Source organism: Anser brachyrhynchus (assembly GCF_964034855.1).
Source record: "Anser brachyrhynchus genome assembly, chromosome: 18".
Taxonomy (NCBI): domain Eukaryota; kingdom Metazoa; phylum Chordata; class Aves; order Anseriformes; family Anatidae; genus Anser; species Anser brachyrhynchus.
Window position 1 is genome coordinate 12,011,999 of NC_137711.1, and position 24,247 is coordinate 12,036,245.

A 24,247-nucleotide genomic window follows, 5' to 3' on the forward strand; every position below is an offset into this window, starting at 1 on the left:
ACTGCTCTGCATCTTAATCAACTTCACAAGCTGCCTTTCTCCGACCAGACATGAACTTTATGTTCTTTTACCCTTTTTGCAACAGCAAAACCTCCAAGAGAGAGAAGCCCCACAGGTGCTGTGGCTTCCCGTCTCACCCCCCATCCACCACTGCTCAGCGCCTGTGTTGTGACTTGTCAGGAAACCCTTGCCAATGCAACGTCCCCGTGAAGGTAAGCCTGAAGAACAAAGGAAGGTCCCCACATTCGGCCAACACTGCTGGGCCTTGTTCCCTCTCAAAAGGCCAGGTTCCTATCAGGTGCTCTCAACAGAGAACAGACAGAACCCATCTTGCCCACCACTGCGCTATCATCAAAAACAGCAGCACCACACACGGCAGTGCAATTATTTGCCTCCAAGGGTAAGGTAGATGAAAGGTCTGCATTGCAGGGAGGGCACATGCTTTCAGCTCAGGCTGGCTTCACTAGATACAATGGGAGGTCTCCACTAATTAATGTTCAACCTCAGCTGCCTTCTTTCAAAGGAGGTACTAAAACCTGCAAAGGGGGCACGGAACATGCCTGCTGCCCTCCTGTGTCCTCAAAGACCTGCCCTGCACCATGAAGTAAGCAACTGTTTGATGTGAGATGTGGGCTATGGGAGTCGAGAGGTACTAATAAAGCCCCTACATCGATCTCCAGTAAGGCACCTATCCTGTTAAGCGTGACAGACTTGATTTATGCCACCAGAGCACATATGAAAGAACTCAAACCTGCTAGTCCTTCATTCACACCAACCTCTGCATTTCTTTGAAGCAGCTTCAGGAGTGGCCCATTTGCCACAGTAGGAGCTTGTAAGTGAACATTTATAAGAGTTAATAGAATATGAAATGGAGAGAAAATAGGAATTTAGCAACAGATGTAGACAGCAAAGCTCTGAAAGGCTGTTTGAGTCACTGAAGAGAGGTTGTGAAATACTCAGAACAACATCTAGTCGTTACCACAGAAGCGTGCCAGTGATGCTTTCAGCAGGGGATTTCAGGACGGCTAATCTACATTTCAGACATGCACTGGCTTTCCTTCAAGACAGATAACATAACACAAGGAAAAATGAATATTAGCTTTATTTTAAAAGGACGCTTTATTTAATATAAAATACAAGAATCTTACCAAAGTTATTTAGATTTCTTGGATGGAACTCCAAAAATAAATGATCTTCCTGTATTTTATAAGCTATTTTGTCACTGCAGCTGAAACACAACCATTTAAAGAAGATGTATGCATCCAGCTGTATCCCTACCTCATTTTATTTTCTGTGATCTTTTATTTAAGATTAGCACCACCCAAGTAGCAGATATGACACATACATCTCTTCCCTTCTTTCCTGTACAGAACAGAACTTCTCCTCCAGGAATCCAGTTCAAGCCAGTCGAGAGCCAGATCTAGCACAAATTTTACATGCTGTACAGCTTCAGCCTGTAAAGCTCTCCTTTGAACCAAACAAGGAAAACCAGCAATGTTTAACCCCAAAGGGTTTTCTCACCTGGGCAGATGTGCTGTTGAGCTTCTCCAGGCCATTCTCCAGTCGCTCCATTTTTGCTGATAAATCCCTGCCCTTTTTCAGTAGCAAATTCTGATAGAGCTTGATTTGCTCAAGGAATGACTTGGGAGTGGTGTAGTTATATCGCCGTTCATTGCTCAGATATAATCGGGATATCTCATTGACAGTCGTGTGGACATAGGCCATGAATTTGCTTATTGAATCTTTCACTGAAGCCTGAAAGTAAGATGAGAAGACAAGGAGAAAATATTTTACACAGAACAACTGTACATAGTGCAGACCTGTGCCGTATATAAAGGAATTTATTAGCATTTTATACTGCTGCAGAAAAATCCAGGGCATAACAGATCTGAGTTGATCCCTTTTCATTTGTTATCTCTAAAATAACTTCAGCTGCTCATGTACTTTATACCTCTTTTTGTATCTTTTTATCTCTTACTTTATCTTATACCAAGCAATTTTTCTAGCATTCAACTCTATAAAATAACATCCTTTTAAGTAGAAATTTGGGCTTTTCTTCTGTATAAATGGCTAAAGTGCACATATACAAAGAAACACTGTAGACTTTATTCTTCCAAAGTTCTGTCGCAAAAAACTAAACAAACAGAATTGCATCTCCATTAGTCCAGTAGCAGGTTCTCATCAATAAGAACTTGACATCTTTTTGCCCTTGAGAATTACAGACTCTCGGATACGCATGTGGAGAGAAAAGCGTTTGTTCCCTGGAATAATCAGAAGCATTGGGTTATTTTCTGCACTGATTTGTAAGCTGCCTTTCTTGCTAGCAAGGCAATCATTTCACTGACAATACCATCAGTGTATAAATACACGTGAGCTTGGTGGATGTGGCCCTGCTTCTGCTAAGGTCCATGCTACTCTCTGAAACACCTGGCCCATATTTCACAAACTTTATTCAATTAAATTTAACATAGTATGACGCTGCCAGCAATTCCTCTACAAAGTCATCCAGATGTCCTGGATGAGAGCCTGTGGGCAAGGAAGGCAAGCAGAGCATCCTTTGCAATACTCTCCTCATCTTACAGTGCACTGCCTGCACTGAACGGAGGGATGCGGCCACACCTGGCAGCCACCAGCACCGCACAGCCACGCCAGCACTTGCACCCTGCAGAGGAGCTCAAAGCCAGGCACGGGGCGGGCACCTCTGGTTGAGGGCCAGGCGAGATGCTCACCTCCACAGCCTCTGTCTCGCGCAGGAAGCGGAGGCTGACGGACTCGAGGGCCTCCCGCGGCCACTCCTGGAACCAGTCTATCGCCGCGCAGCTCACGATGGCGGGGAACCTCCTGCTGCGCACTCGCAGCTTGCTGCCGACGGGCGAAAAACACAGCGCGACCTGAGGAGCCCAGAGAAGGGAGAAGCTGAGAAGGCACGGCCGGGAGCAGAGGCCCGGCTCCACGCACACAGCCCAGCCCGGGCTCCTCCAACCACTTCCAAAGGGAGACCTCGTGCCAACACCTAAGGGTACAGTAACCTCGATCCTTGAGCCCTTGCACTTTATGCCAGCGAGCCTGGCCTGGAAAAGGCATAGCCTAGCAGTAAACACATTTTGTGTTCTCTGCAATAAAAACAAGCAGTGGCATTAAGCGCTGCTATGGTCAAAAGCAGCAGCCTGGCACACTTCCAAGGCTGCAGCCAGGGTTTCGTATAACCACTCTTCACCACCACAGCAGTGACACAAAGCTTCGCCTGGCAGGGAACAAGCATCCAGATTGAATTGGTGCAACAAGGAATTAAAGTGAATGGATCTAAATTCTCCTGGCAGGACCACGGTTTTGAGGCAGGTCTGCATGGATCATTTCCCCCACAGCCCGCTCTGAAAACGGCTAATGTGGCTCAAACTCAAAGTCTGTTTTTATCAGGTTTATTTCTTTATTTATTTACCTTTTACTTTTTTTTTTTTTTTAATAGGGAACACTCAAAGTGGAATGGAAGTAAAAGCATTTGGGAATGCATTTTCCCTGCTCATTGCATTTCCACACAGCAGGCCTTTTGTTTTCCAGCCTTTTTTTTTCAGCCCAACAGCTGCTAAAAGTTTCTGTGTTGCAGTAAACTGCAGAGCCTTGGGGTCTCTGCAAAATGTCTTTTTCATTACTCTGGGGCCTGGCCAAGGGCCTGTTCCCTCCTCTGCTCAGCACCCTCCCAGCCCTGCACTTTTTTCGGTCCTCTCAGTGTTCTGCATCCTTCCCTCTTCCACCTGCCTCTACCTGCAGACTGGTCCTTCCTTCCCCTGCTGCCTTGATCCCAGGAAGGCACCACCTCTCCCTTTTCTAGAGGCAGCATCCTCGCCTAGGGTGTGAAGTTAGGACAAGGCAACTTGCCTTTCCTCTCTGCTGCCCACCACCAGCTTTAACAGCAAAATAAGTCACAAGGACCAAAATCTGCCACCACCATCCATCACGAGCCTTTTCCTGTAAGCCCCCTCTTGTTGGATTTATGAGTTCTGCTAAACAGGCACAAATAAGGACATGGGCAGGTTTACACCACACAGTGAAGTAGCAGTATCTGAGCAAAAGCCAGTGTGGGAAGCAACATAACTCACTCAGTGAATCACCCCTCTCCAGCTTGTCAGCCCTGGCTGGTACCTGCACAGCCTCGTGAGTGCCATGGGGCAGGCTGCCATCAACTTGGACATCTCTATAAGGTAGCACCACCTTCAACATGAGCCAAAACTACTTTTTAAGAAACTATGAAAGCCAGCCTGTAACACGACCGCTTTCACTTCCATCTCAGAAGGTGCAGCTGGACTCAGAAGTGCTGCTCCTCTGACAGAGTCACTGCGTGCTCACACACAGGGGACAATCATGTAGAAAACCTTCCTACACCTTCAAGCATAAGCCTCAGGTACCTCTGTGCGTCTCTGTGAGGGCCCGGCAAGCTTCAGGAAGATACCCATGCACAAAAGCCCTCTTCTGCACCTGCACTGCTCTGCCAAGACACTGAGGCAGAAGGTTTACTGGTGCTAATGCTCTATCAGGCCAAGTCCCACTGCTGTGCTGCTCCCTGAGGACCAGCACGCCCTGGGCCAGCAATGGCTCGATCAGCTTTCTGCACAGTGCACGATGCTGTCATGAAATGCTGGAGACAATAAACAGCACTTCCCACCCATCTGCTCTAAATGCCATTAAGGAGAAGGGCAGACAAGGAAAACAGATCAGCCTGAAGGAAATCACATCCGCACTGTCCTTCCAGTGTACCAGCTGCAGGAAAGCTGAGGAAGGACTCTGTGTCAGGGGGTGTAGTGACAGGACAAGGGGAAATGGCTTTAAACTAAAAGAGAGTAGGTTTAGATTAGACATAACAGAAACAATCTTTACCGTGAGGGTGGTGAGGCCCTGTCCCAGGCTACCCAGAGAAGCTGTGGGTGCCCCACCCCTGGAGGTGTTCAAGGCCAGGCTGGACAGGGCCTGGAGCAACCTGGTCTGGTGGGAGGTGGGTTTGGAACTAGATGATCCTTAAGGTCCCTTCTATGAACCATTCTCTGATTCTATGAAAAGTCTCAAAACTGTCTTAGGATATTTGGACATATATATAAGGCCTTTATAAGGCTGGGAATATGGGCTGCAATCGAAGAAATCCTGCATGCATGTCGTGCCCACTCAGTTCCCAGAGCTCTGGTTTTAAGATAATGTTTTTTAAATTATTCTGGCTATGGATTGTCAACAACTTGAAGATGGATCCCCTGTGGAACTTATCCAAGCAGCAAGACTCAGTCCTGATGCACCCCAGCTGAATCCCCAGTGCATTGCTTTGAAAATGGAAAGGCTGGTTCTGCTCAGCTCTTGCAAGAGAAAACTTGCAACTCCCATAGCGCTGTCTAAAGCCCAAAAAGCGATGACTACAGACAGCGATTTTTATGCTTCAGTACTTGCTGAGAGAATCACAGCACAAACAGGCAGAAAAGCCTTTAGGCTGCAGGCTGATGTCCCTACAACGTAGCCCAAAGGATTGCCAGCCCGTGCCCCTGCACTGAGGTCGATGGCAAGGATCCAAACTCCCCCAGCCACTGTCTCACCTTCAGCTGTCGTCGAACACGCTCTATAAAGAACTTCCAGCAAGTGTCCCTGGAGTCCACCAGGCCCTGGCCTTTGACTTCATTCCTCACACTATTGATGATGTTTTCAACTTCATCGTCTGGGAAGAGGTCGGGGATTTCACCTAGGAGAAGAGGGCACGGTTTGGTTTGCTGGCCAGGATTTTGCTGCAGTCTTAGGGCAAAGTGGAACGGGTGCCTCCCTTCCCACAGAAAAGCCATCGCAACAGGCACCCATGAGCCCCAGCAGCAGGAAGGTGGCACAGAAGGTCATTCTGCTAAAAAATAAACACTTGTGAGAGCCAACTTTCTTGTAAAAGCCCAGGGTAAGCAAACATAGAATAGAATCAAACTATAGAAAGCTTTTTTTTTTTTTCTCTGATTTACAGTGCTAATTTGATTACAGAAAAATCAAATACCTAATATGCTTTATGTGATAATGAAATCATTTTAGTTTTGCAAATGAATTTGATATGTGTACAGTCTCTGCAGCTGTTCAATGCTATTTCCATAGCTTTCAAATAAGTCCCAAGGCAGTAAAACTTTCTAAAAGATGAACTTTTAGAAATCTTTCAAAAACTTCTACAAGTTAACTGTTATACAACTGATTGCCAAAAACATGCCCAACCAAGTTTTTTATTTTTTTAGTTATTTTATTTTATTTTTCCCCTCAGGGTTCCCTAGTTTATCACCTATTTGCTTCCTTTCTGGCATCTGATTTGATTGTAATCATCATTATTGAATGAGATACCATCAACATGAGCACAAATCAGCTAGGAAAATATACTAATAGAAATCTGCTGATTTATAATAAAAAAATAATATGTATTATTTTCTTCTGGTTTCTTGAAGGATGATAAGTGAAACAAGAAAGAAAAACCAAGCATGCAGATAAAGGAGAGCAGCAAGAAGCCAGCTCAGTCAGCGCACACTGTGTGGCTCCAGTTCATATCATCAAGAGGCAGGGTCCCTGCACGGCCACCTCCTCAGTCTGGCTCCAAGTCTGTGCTGCTGCCTTGGCCCCTGAACCTTCCAGCCTGTCCCCATTTCCCCACAAAGCAACCACAGAAAAACCATAATGCCTTTCAAAGGAGCTGTAAGATGACCTTGACATCCCAATGCAAGTCTGTCCTGCCCCTTGGCTGCAGAGCACTGCAGAGCTTTATCTTGAGTCATGAGATGCTCGTGTCACCTACAGTAGGCAATGAAGACGGTGGGAGCTACTTGCCACCCTCCGCAGCATCCCGTCATTACACCTGGTTATGAATTCATCACAGTCAGGACTTGTTTGCTGCTCAAACCATCTGGCCAATTTATAGCCACATATGTCAACTCTGGAGTTACAAACTAACGCTCTCCTGTGCTGTCGACTCTCCACCCTGTACCATCCATGGAGGTCACCTGAACCAGCTGGTATCTTCCCACTCCAGCTCATAAATAAGGCAACAAGTGGCACACAGTTATAGCAGTGATTTACCAGGGAATCTGGGGAATAATCCCTCTCTGGGTTACCTTGCACAACCACAGTGACACCTCTCCATGCTCCCCCGTGCATGGGGACTTCCCACATGCACACACTCGTGCCATATTCTGCATGGAAACAAGGCATTTGCATGGAGACAGACTGTTCTGCAATTGTTTGGGCAAGCAGCAACCGAAAAACTTAAATGCATCCAGAAAAAAATGAAGAGGAAAAGGACTGGAACGGGATAAGCAGCCACATGACACCCACAGACATGGTTATCTGGTGGCTCTGCATCATCCACTGACTCACAGATGCTCCAGTCAAATTTTCTAGCCAGAAGCAATCTTATTTTATCAGACAACTAGCGTGTGGATGCACAGTCAAACTTCTATTCTGTTGATACGTTCCTTTGGCTCTGTCCTCAGTTGCCACATCACAACAGACATCACTTAACATCCACAGGCAGCATACCATAGAAGTACAGGAAAAACTATGTATAAGACTGCAGAGAAAGAAAAAAAATCAACCAGATGGAGCGAATCCTCACTAAGGAGACCCGAGCGCCAATTCTACTCTAGAACTTGACTCAAAACTTGCTTCATATATTGCCCTTCAGCATATTCCAGAGCGCTAGATACTACCATGAGCAAATCCGCATTGAAAAAGGGAAGAGGAGAAATAAAAGCAGCACAAGACATACCTGATGCCAAAAAGTCATTTACCAGCACCAAGAACTGCTCGTCAGCCACTTGCATGTCGGTCATTAGGAACACAGTGCCTACGTTCTTCACACCGGCTTTCAGGTACAGGCTCGCCAGATCTGCCTGCAGGTTGAAAACAAGCGGACTTCGGGTTGCACCTACCTCCTGCAAAGCGTGGGCTAGGCACCACACCCTCAACAGGTAGGTTCAGAATCTTCCCATTACCCGCAAACAAAGCAATTGCAATTAATTGTCATGAAAATGCATTTTGGACACCCTCTATCTTCAGGGCTGAGCCTTCCCAGGGACAGGAGGGTGTCTATTGCTATCATCGCTGCAAGGCTCATTACCAAGCAAGGCTGGACACCGAGGCTAGAGCACCACAGGAACTGGGAGAGACAGCAGTGCTTGGAAATGTTGATCCTTGGTATCCCCATGCTGTAGATCTCAACTACACTAATAAATTAACTTATATTTTTTGCTGAAGTGTTGTAACATGTTTTTGTTCGTTTGTGAGGAAGAGATGAAGGTTCCTTGTACAAGCAAGGATTTTCCCAGTTGTGAATTTCTCCCACTCAGGATACAGAGATGTTGGCACAGCCTGCTCACCTGTAAAAGCTGTTACATTTCTAAGGGGATAGTGCCCTGCTAATGAAGGACACTGAGTTTTTGAAATCCAGGTTGTTTGTGAAATTGCAAAAACCACCATCATTCAGCTCAAAGTCCATCCTTTCCTTCCTGCATCTCTAAGCAGGACACAAGACACACAGGGGTGCCTGAAATTGCACACCAACCACTGCCCCAGAAACTTTTAGAAATTCAGCACACAAGTACACTTCTTCTAAAAGAGTCATTTGTTAACTTTCATCACTAAGAAATTTGGATTAGATTAATTATAGCAGCAGGAGGGGCCAACAGCAGGGTGATCTGTCACCACCTTGCTCTTCCGTAGCTGAGGAAAAAAAACCACACTCCAGCTTTCATAAATTCTTTGAAAATGAATACAAAGAGACAGGAACATCAAATTACCTTCCACCTCCACAGACAGAGCGGCATTGAGGTGCTTTGAAAACATGTTTATTATTGTTGGGATTTATCTATATTTCTAGGTGGGAGTGCAGGTTTCCTAAATAAATAGGCAGGTAGGAGCTAGGAAATCCCATGAGTGGGCCTGAAAACACAGAAGAGAGCTGAGAATACCCAACAGATGGTGGGACAGGCTTGCGCAACATAAACAACTCGTGCACAACCACAGGTCATCAAAATAAAGATGATGACACTACAGAACCAGCCCTGCAATTGCTGTAGTATAAATACTGACCTTCCAACTGCTGCAGCTCATACCGAAGTCCCAGATTTAGAGTTAGTGATGTTTCAAAAACCTAATGCTGCTGACCAGCAAACCAAGAGCTGGAAGGATGCAGGTAGAGGTGAGAGCCCCAGTCTGACAGCAGAAAAGGCCAGAACTGATCCGTTCCTATTTGCAGAACTGGGAAAAATGGTAAGCAACTGGGAAAGCCTGGGTTAAGACAGGAAGACACCAGTTGTGCTCCAGGCTTTGCCAATAGCACTTGCTACAATGAGACCTCCCTTCCTGGCTGTGATGGGGATGGAACCCAAGATCCTGTCTCCCAGACAGAACGGACTGGAGTTACTGTGGTTTTAACTTTTACATTTTTAAGGAGAGTTCTTTTGCCAGTAGACAATGTATTTCTAAACCATTTCAGTGATACTTTTAAATGTTGATTTATAACTCTTAAGCTCATTAGTCTGTGCATAAATATAAGCACACCACATATTCTCTGTAGTGAACCACCCACTGCCTACTCAGTCCTTCCCTTACCTAAAATGCCAGATGAAGAACTGAGTATGATTTGTGATCCCTACCTCTCTCTCCTGCTCCTTTTTCACCTCCAAATCACTCCACAACAGACACGTATCAGCTAATTACTATGCCTTGTTTTAATTATAATCAATAATCTGAACTTTTCTGCTGGGTTCTTAATATTGCCCGCTGTCCACATGAAACCTTGGGCTGAAGCACTGTCAGTCCTGGTCAGCTCAGAGGAACGGCTGAGGACTTCAAGTCAGCCCCTGTAGACACACTTCAGCGAGATATTTTGCAAGGATCACTCCTCTCTGCAGTGCAATGTCATGGCTGGAGCTTTTGCATCTTCACACCAGCGTTACTCAGTATCAAGCAGGACAAAGTTTTCAGGACAAATTCTGCTTTTTAATTCCTTTCCCCTACCTCAGCCTTAAAAGCCACCTACCTTCAGGTCAGGGATCCCGTAGCCTTTCCTCAAAGTGATTTGGAAAACCTCCAGAGAGCTGATGAAGGCTGCCAGCCTGGTCAGGCTCTGCTTGCCACTTCCACCCACACCAACCAAGAGCGCGTTTCCTCTGGGGGACTCCAGGATACGGTTGATGCGGCAACTAAATTGCAGCACACAAAATCTCTCATTAATATCAGTATTTTTCTTTTTTCTCTGCCCAGTGCCTTTCTATACATATTTTATTCACTAAGAAATTGTATTCTGAATGGGATGAAAAATGTCACTCTAAGAGATATGTCAGCAATCAATCCTGATCTCCGCTGAGACCTATATAAAGGACACGGCTGATGAAAAAATAGTTTGGTGGCAATTTGGACTGTGTCCAATTCTTATTCCACCTGCCAAGTCCTACTGGACAGAAATCATTTAAGATGAAGGCCTGGCCATCTTTGCAATAAGGAAAAGAAAGGAGAAGGAAATAGTACATTACACAGATGTGCAAATGACCGAGAACAAAATTCAAGGATCCGATGCAACTCTCCACAGGTTTCTTTTCACAAAATGTTTGGGGTCCACGTTCAGATGAGGGGGGTCCTGCTATGCAATAAAACCTATTCGTATATGTCTAAAATAACCACCAGCATGCAATGCCTGCATCTCACAGCCCCAGTCACCCTCATGGTTTCAGAAGTGCCCTCCAAATGCCAGCTAGAGAAGTAGTGCAGTATTTGTGCAGGACATGTCACGTGGGGAGCTGAAGCTTCTGCACACCTCCAGCTCCATCAGCTATAACTACTGTAGGTGCCTACAACTCTATGGAAGCAATCTATGCATATAAATGCTATGATGAGATTATAAAGCCAGAAAATCCCCTTACACATGGCACATGGCATCCTCAAATAGCACCAGGTTCATGGCAGCATTGACTTCATTGTAGTTGTCCATGGCTTCCACAAGGATCTGGTTCAGCTCTTCCCAGGTTGGAACAGGCCTATAGCTGGGTTCGCCAATGCCTTTAGCAAAATGGCAATAAACATTCATTTGCCTTGTCTGCTCTAAAGTCTCCTCAATGTCCTGTCAAAGAAACATATATACGCATATATAAACAAGCACCGGAAAAAACTCTGTAGCTCTATGCCATCTTTCCAAGTAAAGTATCAGTGCTCCGGAAAATACCTTTATTGTTGTAACTGCGCATTGGAAGAGGCGGAAGAGAAGCAAGAGGGAAATGGGAGGAAAGAAAAGAGCCCTGATAGTGACATCGTTTGCTCACAACCTTTTGTGAGGCATAAAAATGCAACCCATTGCCATAAGAGAATGTGGCCACATGAAAAGGCCTGCAGCAATAGCCGTAACATTAGGCTGTGCGTGGACGATGATAACATCTGGAGGAAAAAGAACTGTCTGCACTACTTATCACTTCAGTGATACCTGTGTAATTCCTATAGCAGCACTGCTGCACCAGCCTGAAGTAAAGCAGGTCTAGAGCTTTCATTTGAAAGGTTATTTTGGAGAGAGGAAAAGCACGGAGGCCTGCATACCCATTTTGCTCCTGTTGAGAGAAAGGGAATCTGACCCTTCTCCTGCTTTTGCCATGACAGACTCAAAGCACTTAAATAAAGCAATTAAATTAATTCACAGAGCCCAAATGTTCTCTTCCCAACACCCTTATGGAATGCATCATTTACTTATATCACAACATCAGCAGTCCAGCATATGGTGCAGAAAGTTTGCTCCTGGGTTCCCATCAAGAGCATTGCCCTCCAGGCAAGTGAGACCTGGGCAGGCCTCGAGTCAAGCTCTGTTCTCCCAAGGACCTTGACTGTGAGCGTGTTATGTTATTATCAGAGTCACAAACCTCAACACTTACATCATAGAATTTCTTCACCACCTCCAACTGGATTTTATCAAAGGTACCATAATCCTTTTCTTCAACCATCTTATCCCGGTACACCCGGTTTGACTCATGCAGGTAGAGCTTCACTAGGTCTTGGGGTTGCTTCAGACATTCCGGGGTAGAGAACAGAAGGCCCTGTGGGGAGCAGAAATAGTCAAAAAGAAACAAAACAAAACAAACGGAACCCCCCCAAAACCTAAGGGACCAACCCCAGCATCCAGGCTACCACAGTAGAATGGGGTTGCAGAACTACAAACGCAGAGCTATTACAGCAAACTGCCATCGAACTTCTGAATAAGCCCCTACTCAACAGCCCCTAGAGAATGTGAACTTTATTACCCGAAATTTCCCAAAGCGGTTTATGTTGGTTATATTCATTTTAATAATCCAGAACAGGATGCTCAGTGCAGCCTGGCTGTGTTGGTGATCCTGATCTCAGCATCAGCAAGGATGGAGAGCCAGCTGCCAGCCCAGACGTGGGTCCCTCTGCACCCCCACACCATGCTATGGGTGCTTTTTCAAGAGGAAAAATTCATTCAGAAATGTCAGTGGTGATGATTTTTTAAAAATCAATTAATTTTAATTAGGTGCATTCTGCCTACAGGAAATATTAGTTGCTGTCTGCTTATCACAGTATGTTTACCATGAACTCTATTAAAATGCATAAAAGAATTATATTTCAAAGAGGTGTCTCCTATAACTAAGCCTATTAACAGCACACAAGGCTTTCAACGGCATGAATTAAATAGACAGCTTTTATTTCTAACATCTAATTATTTATACATAAAATATAAAATGCATTAGAAGCAATGTAAAGCATTCTCTCTCGTTCCCACTGGCCCATGGCTCAAATCATTTGGGTTTCATATTTGTCATTACAGCTGCCAAATTGTTATTTTATTTATTTCAGAAACAAAATGAGTGATAGAACAGCTGACAACTCGACAAGAGAAAGGGCTAAGGTGTAACCTCTCAGGTCCTAAACTGATTAAAATTAAGATTAAAACCACTCAGTCTCTCTAAAGACACTTCAAGCCACAAAAGATGTTGTGGTCTTTATGCTAGCACACATAAGGCTACTTAAGAGGGGAGAAAACCCACAGTTCACTAATCTTTAATGAATTTATTAACTTAATAGCCAAACATCTCCCCTTTCCTCACTTTGGAAACCAGTGCTGCCAGTCTCTTCCAGCAGCACGACCAGCTGCAACCCCAAACCGCGATGGGGATGCTCTGCGCACAAGGCTGAGCCTCCCCCACGTGCCACAGAGCCTACAGCCGGGCCACGGCGGATGCGTGGTAGTGGGTCACCGTGTTTGTGTTGGATGTGGTGCCAACACGGCGTAAGAAAGGATAACTGCTCTTTGCCATGCCAATGTAAATTTTACCCATCTGGCCGCTGAGTCCTCAGCCAAACCTTTCAGCTCCCGCTCCTGAACAGAACGGCCAGAAAGCGGTTAGGAAGTTCCTTCCGCCAAGTGGAGACTTCTCTAGGCAACCATACCAAATATCCCAACATCCAAAAGAAGACAGCAAAACAGCAGAACAGGCCTTTGCTCAGAGGACCAACTGTGCCATCAGGGTGTAAGGGCTCGCCCAGCACCTTGCAGAGGAGCGCAGGGACGGGCTGCAGGGTAAGAGCCACCCTCCACCCTCCAGCCGAGACCGATCCCATCAGGATTTATTATGTGGTAATCCAGAATGACAGGCTCCTCACAAGCTTAATAATCACCCTGGGAGATGATGCGCATTTGGCACGGAAACAGGAAATATGCTAATGATCCCAGCACGACTCATCTGCCATGTTTCTGTCAGGCGTCACCGTGCCCACCACAGCTGAGGAGACAGGCTGGCACGGCTCTGCAGGGCAGGGCCTGACCCCCACCGGTGACTCGTCTCCTTCACAATCTCCACGAAAAGAAGAGCAAACATCATCCGTGATCCCGTCAGCCTGCCAGGGAACATGTCCTGTCCCTGATGTGCTCTGCGCCCATCGTGGCTGTGTTGAGAGAAGCGTTGAGCTATTTCTGCTACCCACCAGAGCTCTGCAAGCAGTGACGAGCATCGGTCAGCTCACGCTTCACAACATCAGCTCTTCTGGGCAGTTAGCCATCCAGGGCTGGGGCAGGACAATACCCACTGCGGCTCCACTAATGAGTGCAAGCATACATGCTCGTCTCAAACCCAGTGTTATCACCACCTTCCATCCAGGAATGGTCTCCAGATACCATCTAGGACATTCACCCCCCAGCCACCCCTCGAGCTGTAACCCCCCACAACCATCAGTTTACCCAAAACTTCAGAAGCCTTCCTTGCTCTCAGAGGTATGCATGCTTCATCTTTACATGGAAACAGATTGCACGTAGACAACCTAAACAGAAGCAGAAGAGGGCTCTGCACGTAAAGGACAACCCTGGGTAAGTCAAAGCATTTGTTTGCATATTCCTATTCAGGACACAATAAAACCCACATGCATAGGGAACCTGAATGTTTGATTTAAAAAATAAAAATAAAAATATCAGCACCAGAGACATTTGAGCCATTCTTGCAAAACCCAGAAAACTACAACAGCTGTCCAGAAATCAGGGTGCAAATAAATGTAACATGAAGTCTGGACACGGGGCTTGCCAAGAAGTTAATTTTTTGCACTTCTTCCACTTTGCATCCTGTAATGCTCCCTGCCAGCACGGTGAATTGCTGCTAATGTAGCAACCCGCAACCAAGAGAGGGGAGAGAAGCACCGGGAAGTGCAGCTCAGCCTCTGCCCGCTGGGCTTGGAGCTGGAGGCAGGGAAAGCACAGAGGTGAGTGTGAAGAGAGAGCTAACACGCTCCACGGATCAGAAGGTGACAAAGCACAAGTTCTCTCAGGTACGAAAAGGTAAAATAAATAAATAAATAAATAAAAATTAAATTACTTTTTCCCTTTGCAACCTCAATACCATTTAAAATAACAACAACTTGTGCAGCAGAGTTACCCCTTTCCAGCCATCCTGCACTGCTGGGCTAAGCACCCTGCCCGCCTCCCTTCCTGCCGTTACTCTTGGGGCTCCTGGGGCAGCCTCAGCACTGTCGTGTCACAACTCTGACACAAAAACAGTGACGAACACAGCATTAAAGAGGATGTTAGCCATCAATCCAGAGTCCTATTTAAAGGTACCATACCAATTTCTAAGCATGTTAACCAGGGAGGACTGACAAACCCTAACCACCCCATTTGCACCTCATACTGTGATGCTGCATTTGATGGAGCAACCCCTAAGCACCCGCTGGAGTCTGGATCTCTCCTAGGAATAGAAATGACAGAGGGCAAGACAGAAGCGGAGGGAAGCTCTGAAACCCGACCAGCTCAGAGCACACCGATAGACAAATGAGCATCTCAGATAGGTCGGCAAAGCAACATTTTCAGCGTCGCAAATGTGGGCCCAGATGACCAGACCCTGACCAAGCCCAAAGCTAAGTCAGGCCCACAGCTGTGCCAGCCTGAGGAACAACATGAAGGTGCCACCACCAACCCTGCGCTGGTCTCGCAGCATCTGCTGTCTCCTCTCTCTGGCTACCACAGCATGCACCAGCAGACCATGTGTAAGGTGCCTTTTGGCGCTTGTGAGCCCAAAGCTTCAGCAAATTCAGCTATGGGTACGTATGAAGATCCCTCCCTCGTGCCGAGGAGAGCAAAGTCTGCCAGCCGCTAGGGCCCGCGCAGAGGAGCAAGGCACGCTGGAGCCACCACCGTCATCGTGCTGCCAGGTTGGGAGATGCCGTCTCTTCTCAAGTGCCGTGAATCTTAACATGACATGCTCCTGGAAATCTTGTTATAAATGGGAATAAAAAGCAAAATACAACCCTGCTGAGTCTATGATTATTTAACAGAGATGACAGATATAATTTAGAGCATAATACCATGGTAACCCTTTCAGACGTAAAAAAAGACAGCAACAAGGCTTCCTCTGGTGTGAGCCAGCAGGGAATATATTTTTAAAAAGCATAATCCACCACTCTGTCACTGCATAGACCTGTCTTCTTTAATCAAGGGTAAATTGCCTCAAGCGTACCAATCAATTTAACTCTGCAGTGCAAGGTGGGACCCAGAGGCAAGAAAAGGCACCACAGAAAGGCAAGACAAAGCTTCAACCACAACCGGGACCTGCTACAGAGGGAAAGCAACAGATAATGATGATGAATCCAAAGACTCATCAGGTTAGAAAGGACTGAAAGGCAACTTTGCCCCTTCAACAATAACATCAGCAACAGCACAAGATTTAGTCCAAGGACAAGGAGCCAGGGCTGCCATTCCTGCTGACTGCACCTAATCCCACTCTAGCCTCTATGCCCTTCACCCTGTACAGTGATTTCCAGTCTCTCCTCACCCTCAACAGTTTGGGCAAGACATCCACATGGGCTTGGCAGATACAACACAGGAAGACACCCCAGAACCCAGATGGGATGCCCTGACATTTCAGAAAGCGCACCAGATACCCACACTGGGGCAATCAAGTGAAACCACACCTGTGCCCCTGGCTGGGGGAACTGGGCTGCATTCCCCAGCCTGGGATGAACTTAGTTATCCTCACAGCTCTGAAGCTGAGTGTCTCAATCTGGAGCCAGTTCCCTCCTTAGATCTGCACAGTGTCAATGTCTGACAGCAGGACAGTCACCTCAGACTCCTTTCACCACTGATGAAGAGGGTACTTCAGAAACAGAGTTCCTCTGAGCTCTTCCACTCGTTTCTCCCAGGATGAGTCGAGCTTGAACACCACACAGAAATGCCCATTTCCCTCTGCTGACTAGCCAGGCAAAGAGGAATTCCACCTCAGAAATGGTCATTTCAGCTTAGTCAGGACAAATGTGAACTTGGTGAAGTCAACCCACCACTCCCAGCCAAGCCTTCAACCCCTGGGTTTATAGGCAGCTCTTTTCCCTTTGGTTTCACCAAATTTTATTTGCCTAGCCAGACCAGGCTGATATTCTGTCTGATATTCTGCTGTCATTTGGAGTGAACACCTTCTAGAGTCACCTACAGCTGAACCCTTGTACTGAGGAAAGCAGACATCAGCCTGATCAGAGCAGGCCAGATGGTGGTGGGTGAAGAAGGGCAAACATGAAAGCAACAAGTTCCTGTATCTGTCTGTCAGAAGGAATTACTGCTGACTGTTGCTTTTGGGTAGTCTTCCTTTTTTTTTTGTGTAACACTGAAATGCATACTAGGTTCAAACTCATTCATTCTTCATTAGCTGCAACAATTAAGGTACAGGTTCTTTAAGCATTTTGTAATGAGACAATTAGCACAGGACTCCTTGTCATAAGAGCTGTCAGGCAGTTTTGTCAGGCAAGCTGGGCTTGCAAGGCCCTACTTAAATGTTTAGGTACTGTATTAATATCTAATATGGTATGATAATGACAGAGACATTGGACAGACTGTAAATGGAGCTGTTGCTAACGACCTGTGCAGAACCTTCAATAACACAGTATAGAGGCAGCACGTTCCAAGGGTTGACTCCTCCAGAGCTGCAATTTGCATATGTTTTGTGCCTTTAACAGTTATCATCGGCTGTGTGTATAATTACAGCATAGCTGGTATAACAGCAATCCCCAAACGCCTTTTATATATGCAGCTATTACACATTCCGTGTTTGATTGTTTGTCTGGGATTAAAAGGAATTTGAAAAAGGCATTACACACTGACCTACAAACTTTACATTCACTGATTCTCTCTCTTCCCAAAGGGTAAGGAAACTCAGATGACCCTGTTTTTCTTTATTGGTGGTGGGTTTTTATTTTGTTTTCAGATGTCATCACATCAAGGATCCTATGAGAACACAGACCAGATGGGTAGACAGCAAGGCGGGTGGAGAACTGGCTCAAAGGTCAATGTTGTTAAGTCTAACTGGAGGCCAACTACCAGCAGTGTTCCTCAGGGGTTGGTATTGGGGCCAGAGTCCAGAGCTTCTTTCACACTCAGTTTCAGGAATAAAACTGTGTTCCAGCAGAGCTAAGCAGGAAATCAGTAGTTCTCAAAAACTTTAAAATACTTAAGGTAAGAAAATATCAAGAGCAAATACCATAATGAAGGACTTCAAGAAAAACAGAACTACCATCTAAATAAATATTACAAAACCAAGAAGCCAGATTCCCCTCCTCCAGCAGCTATGTGAGAAACTAAAAGCCATCTAAGCTCCTATCACTGCCCCTACCCCAGAGTCCTGGCATCTAGACGTGACAGGATGTTTTCAAATATCCCACAACTTTAACACCTTTCAAACAGACCACAGTTAAAATTAAATTTTCCCATCTAAATGCTTCTTTTCTCTCTCTCTGCTTCTCAAAGCATAGGTTAACTAGAAGCCAGGATTTAAAATGACCCACACCCAAAGCCATAGGCTGGTGATGTTTAGCTGAGCAAGAGTGACAGGTCTGATTCCTCCTTCATACAATAGAGTTATTAACTTTTTCAAGTTCCTGTTCTTAGATTTCCTTTGCTTGTCATTGTGCAACTCCTGCCTAACAGACCAGATCAGAAGGCACTGAGCCTTCATTACCTACTTTGTAAAACAAACATTAACAAGGACAGAATAAATTACAAACTGGGGTTGTACAACAGGTTGGGATGATTCGAACCTCTTCATTTTGCTGCTGACAACTTTCTCCAGCTTTATTAATCAACCTTAGGCTCCAAAAGGCTCTTTGAGCCTTCACACTGCTTCAAAGTATGAGATTTCAGAGAAAAAAAAAAAATCTATCACTGTTAGAAGAAAACAGTTCTGAAGCCAAACAACTGAGATTGGAAACTTCTCCTTGGTGGAGAACTGGCGCTGGTGGTAATTCAGTTTCAGTAACTGACAGTTGACTTTCAACTGAGTTATTTATCATCTCTTTAAATGTCATCCATCATGCATGTGCTGAGTACCTGAACATTGAGAAAACATAAGGATGTGCCAGTACAGACTCACATACGGTACCGGCCCCAGCCAGGGCAGCTGAGATAGTTACTGTTCCCCCGTCCGCATAGTCAGTAGCCCACTAAATATCCTCCACCTGCTTCAGTGCAATAAAAACACTTTCTGTAGTGGGGCAGGGCCATTAATGCCCCCACAAGTAGAACTGAGGCTTACAAAGGCAAGCCCAACTCCAGTGACAACTGCACTTACTTGGAAGATATTGGAGAAGTCTCTCAGGTTGAAAATGTAGTGGAACTTGATAGCCGTTGGCAGAAAAGTAGCAGCTACTCTCTGGTGCAGGCCCAGGGCCAGAGAGATCAGCTGCTGAGCTGACTTTTGCACAGCCCCTGAGAAATTCCCGCTCGTCAGGTGCTGCATTAAGATGGTGCTGTAGATCCTGGACAAGGCATCCTGCCCGGGGATGGAGAGGGCGAAGACACAGAAGTGACGCTGAGGAAAAGAAAGTAAGAGATGGAAAAGTCAGAGAGCTGGGCAACCACCTCTCCATCAAAAGGCACTCGGGGACTTCCTGTCCACCCAGAACAAGGCCATTTCCAGTTTTGCAGCAGATGAAAACTGGCAAGTGACTTCTTTCTTGCTCTCTGAATGAGAGATTTTCAACTGCATTTCACGGCCAGTAGGTGAGAAGTTCAGTCCATCTGATGGTCTCATCATCTGCCAGTGGAGCCTAGTCACTTCTCAAACACTGTGTTTCAGTGCTTCAAATTCAATAGACTTAACCTGAACTTGTGTTACAGCCCTACAAACCTAGCAGTAAAAGTGGTTATATTTAGCAGCCCATTTGGATTCACCTCCTCACTCTGAGCCTGCTTCCCTGAGCCTTGACTTTCCTGGCTTCATCTGATCTACCAAATACAGCCCCTGGCCTCTTCCCTGGCACTAAGGCTGCGGTCGCACTTGGCATCCCAGAAAACCTCTCCCCTCCCAAAACAGGTTGGCACAGCCACGCTGCCTGTTGGAAGGTGCCATCTCCCAGAATATCCCTTATTGATGTGGGACTCATTCTCCAGAGGAGGTGCCCATTTCCAGCCATGGGATGCTTCCTATTAACACCATAGAGCAGCTAAAAAGAACAATGGCTTGGGCTGACTCTGGTCATGAAGTTTGTCCAAGAAACTGTGATGCTGCTGGAAAGGGCACTGCCCCTCTGCTTGCTGCTTGTGCCCCACAGGGGTCCACAGGAACCACTCGGTGTTTCATCTGCAGGCACAGGGCACAGCCAGGCTGCCTCCATCGGGCTCTGCCCCCTGCCACAGGCTGCCACTGACACCTCCTGCCTCAGAGAGAGGGTTAAATAACTTCAGCACTGAATATTATCAATAAGGTCAAGTCTCTCAGCTCCCAAAAATCAATACGCTTGGTCGTGTATCTTTTTTTCCATTTTTTTCTTTTCTTTTTAATGAGAATATACTGCCAGCTCCATCAGAAATTTTAGAAACCAAAAGGATTTAATGAGCTCTGCTCCAGAGGTAAATACTAGCTAATGAAGGCAAAATCTGTATGAACCAGAACACTGTCCCGAAAGTAGGTGCTAAGCTGGCAGGCAACCTGTGACTGCTTCCTCTGGTGGAGCAGCAGAACGTGAGGAAAAACAAACAAGACAAAAAGGAGCAAGTCTGCTCTCTTACCACTATGATTTATGGTCTCCCCACTGAAACATGCAATTTCTACTGATAAAATAAAAGCAGCACCTGCCACTGGTTTTCCTCTGGCTTCACGCTTAAATAACCCACTCTGAAATAAAATCAGCAACTTGCCTGACCCTGAACAGGGCTTTACCTGCAGACGTGGGTTGATAGTGAAGCTGCCAGCAGTCGGGTTCATGCACGATACATACTGCACATTTGTGATCTCCTTCAGCGACAGCTTGGTCCTGTCGTACCTTTGGGCAAAACAAAAGCAGCAGCTGGGTGACCGCTGAAGTCCGGATTGGCTTCAGTGCCGCAATGAAGCTGGAGATCCAACCCTGCACCTTGCCAAGGCAGTGTCCAGGCTTGTCCTGGGGCACACAGGAGTCCTGCTCTCTTGCTGGAAATCTTTCAGCTTCAACAACCTGTAGCTAATATTTATTAGCGGATAAGAAGCTCTGAGCAAAGCCCGCAAGTGTGTGACATCCTATGGGCGCTGCTAAGAGCGTGGGCTGAAAACCCCGACGTGCCCAGGATGGGCCACACTGCATCCTGTGTGCCACCAGCACTCTGACCTGTGCAACCAGCAGAAATGTCTCTCTGCCCCACTCCTGCTTCACCCACACCCATGGCCCCAAACTTCTGCCTGTCTCTATACCCAGGAAGTCCTGAATTTCTGCCTGTCTTCATACCACGGAAGCTTTTGGCCAAGCTCAGGTGCACGCATGTCTAAGAAGCTGGATGCTGCTGCGCCTCCCTGCCTGGTATTCCCCATGTAGGGAGATGAGAATATTCCTGTCCCTCACAGCGCTACCAGCTACCATGTAAATTGCACCCATCTCCTTCCCAAGCACCATTACTTCTTTTTCTTCAAATTACTTCTGCCTAGAAAACACTTGTTTGCTGCTGCCTGCCTCAAAACATCAGGCATGCACAGCAGGGGCTCAGCAGGGAGGCTGCATCCCAGCAGAGGCCAGATGCACCGCCTTCCCCTGATCTCAGCGTTGCAGGGCACCGAAGCACAGCATCGTACTCCTCTTGCAGGCTCTGCATCAAGACCACAGCCCCAGAGCATGCCAGGAGCAGAGCAAAGCACCTCTCAACCAGGCTGGGAGCAAGTGAGTTGCTTTGGTGGGGAAGAGGAAATGCCCTGAGTGCGTGCCCATCAGCCTCCAACCCCAGAAAGATGCAACAGCAAAAGCAGGCCAGGAAGGGAGAACTGCACTTCAACTTCATCCCGAAGGCTGGAACTGAACAAAAAGGTCTTGCATGATGCAGCCCAAGCAGCCTCCTACCAGTGACCATAGTCCAGGTGCTGCCTGATGAGTGTATGGGGCTGCACCGTCCCGTAAGCATCCACTTCTGGCATGTTCATGTCATCGATGAAATAGATGAGCTTCTTTGTACCCGGAGGGCCATAATTTCTGCCAGCCTTTTTATCCAGAGGCTTCTCAAGCACACCTGTATGGAGGCAGAGATGCAAAGTTAAACCAACAGCGGGCTCATGTCAGCACAACAAAAAAAAGGCTTCCCACCCCAGCTCCACGTTGTGCTGCGTGCAGCTGCATCAGCCCCGAGGAGCCGCGCGGTGCACAGGACGGGCAGGACTGCTCTCACAGCACAGGGGAAAGCGCCGGGCCCCCCGCAGCTGGCCCAAGGAGAGCTGGTTGCTGCTTTTTTGGGAGGAACAGTTGGTCTTGGCACAGGATGCTGTTCACCAGCAGGACAGTGGCTGCCCCCGAGCTGCATCTGGAGAGTGGCTGGGAGCCCTGCACAGGGCTGGCAGAGACCTTTGGGCAGCTTTTTGGTCCAAATCGACCCAAACCAGAAAGTTATATTCCTTATTTCAAACTAAATATGGCAAGCTAATAGTCTGCTGCAAAAGGGATCTACTTCAGACCAAACAAAAGCAAGACTGAGCCTCAGAATCCCTTCTGCATCATTTTTTAAACTAAATCTTACTGTCTGGGCTTATTCTGACCTATATCATGCCACTGGTTTTGTGAAGGTAGATGCATTTTCCCTCATTTAGGCAAAAGGAATCCGTGATTTGGGGGGCAAATTCCTGGATATCATCAGGACAAATAAAATAATATGTTAATTTTATTAACCATGTACACACAAGTTCCCTGATGCCCGCCCGCCACCCCCCCCCCAAAACGCCCGAATCTCCAGATAATTTGACAAGACTAATTTCCAGCATGAGCTGCCAAAATACCACCCAGTTGTCAGTAGGGTCATGCACGAGCAAAGAAAAGGATGCAAAGAAAAGTTTCTTGTTTTAAAGTTTTGGAAGATATTACTTTTTTTTAGCAGGAGGCTGAGGTTATATGTTGTAGATTATAAAACATAATGAATATTTACAACACCAGGCTGATATTTAATAAAAATCAACCGGTATTCCTGCACAGAATGTTTCATAGCTATTGATTCCAGCCTAAGCAACCTTTACTGACTGAGTAAGTGGAAAAACAAACAGAAGAAGTTATCTGCTGTTCAGATGGGATGGATTTTCTCCCATGAGCTGACTTCAAGAGCATCTTCAGTCTTGGGGGCTCATTGCTCTTCCAAAGATGGAGGCAGAATTTGTTTCATTTACACAGGGTTGTCAACAGACACATAGCAGCACGGTAAGTAGCATTTTTTGTAATTAGACAAGACCTGCAAATGTAAATGGGACTGGGAACTTTTTTATAAAACTCTCCTTGTTAAAGCTGTGTATTTAATCATGTGCAGAAGTTATTAAGGGAGATTTATATTCTGTTTTTTCAGACCATGAATTATATATATTTTAAATCACCACTTTTTTTTTTTTTTTTTTACTGCTTCAGTGCGTTTCAGAGAGCTTTTCTTTCCCACTACTCAAAATTCAGCTGATTTCTTGTCACAGACAGTTGCTGCACAAAGGAATGAATTGTGTTAAGAAAAATGATGAATCTTGCCTCAGTGGAGTATCTCTCCCCCTTCAATAAAACCATAATATTTGAAATTTCTGGTAGCAAGTTAAATTAAGTGTTTCAAATAAGCATTTAATTTAAATTTAATTAGTCCTTAATTAACATATAAAATCAGCCCTTTTTGAGGTTAAACAAGTATGCAGGAGATTCATCACACTGAAATGTAATTACTGTGGATCAAGTGACGTGTTCGTGAAAGTTGCATTTTAATTCGAAGCCATATCTCACAATAATAACAAAGGGTCCGCGTCTCTTCCTCGGAGATCCTGACATACTCAAATTAGCACCTGAAAGAAACAGTCACTGCAAACGGGGCTTTGCAAGTGTAATTCCTCCTGCCTGCTGCCTGTTAACTGGGGGGGGATGTTTCTTGCAATTTTCTCCGGGCAGATCTGGAACGGAAAGGATCGGAATCCCAGAAGCAAGGGAGGAAGGGTGCATGGAAGATGGGGCTGCATCTCCAGGGGGAGCGGAGGTCCAAGACCGCAAAAAGCAGTTGGAGGAGTAGACCAAGTCCAGGTAAAAGAGCTGAGAGTAGCAAACTTCAGGAGAACAACAAATGCAACAGAGTGGCTTTTGGTCAAAACACACCAAAAAATCCCCCACGCTGGCCCCAGACCATAGCAGAGGGGATGTCTGGCTCCATTTGTCCCTATGGACACGGCTGTTTTGTAAGCCACGGGGCCCATAAGGATGGTTTGAAGCATGTACCTGCGCTGTCCCTAAAAGACCCACACTCTGCTACTCATAAATCTCTGCACCAACAGGCACCTTGTCT

At 46.2% G+C, this 24,247-nt stretch overlaps 1 protein-coding gene across 6 annotated transcripts in view; it reads right to left on the reverse strand.

Annotated features, from left to right (window-relative positions):
- DNAH9 (dynein axonemal heavy chain 9) overlaps positions 1-24,247 on the reverse strand; it is a 210,146-nt gene that overhangs the window by 118,201 nt on the left and 67,698 nt on the right. For all 6 annotated transcript variants that reach the window (XM_080560625.1, XM_080560623.1, XM_080560622.1 and 3 more), the window contains 10 exons: positions 21,808-21,973; positions 20,664-20,766; positions 19,074-19,313; positions 11,901-12,062; positions 10,908-11,104; positions 10,028-10,190; positions 7,754-7,877; positions 5,571-5,713; positions 2,730-2,891; positions 1,522-1,755 (listed from right to left, as the gene is read on the reverse strand). In XM_080560625.1, coding sequence (XP_080416751.1) covers positions 1,522-1,755; positions 2,730-2,891; positions 5,571-5,713; positions 7,754-7,877; positions 10,028-10,190; positions 10,908-11,104; positions 11,901-12,062; positions 19,074-19,313; positions 20,664-20,766; positions 21,808-21,973 — 1,694 coding nt within the window. The remainder of the gene's footprint in view (positions 1-1,521; positions 1,756-2,729; positions 2,892-5,570; positions 5,714-7,753; positions 7,878-10,027; positions 10,191-10,907; positions 11,105-11,900; positions 12,063-19,073; positions 19,314-20,663; positions 20,767-21,807; positions 21,974-24,247) is intronic.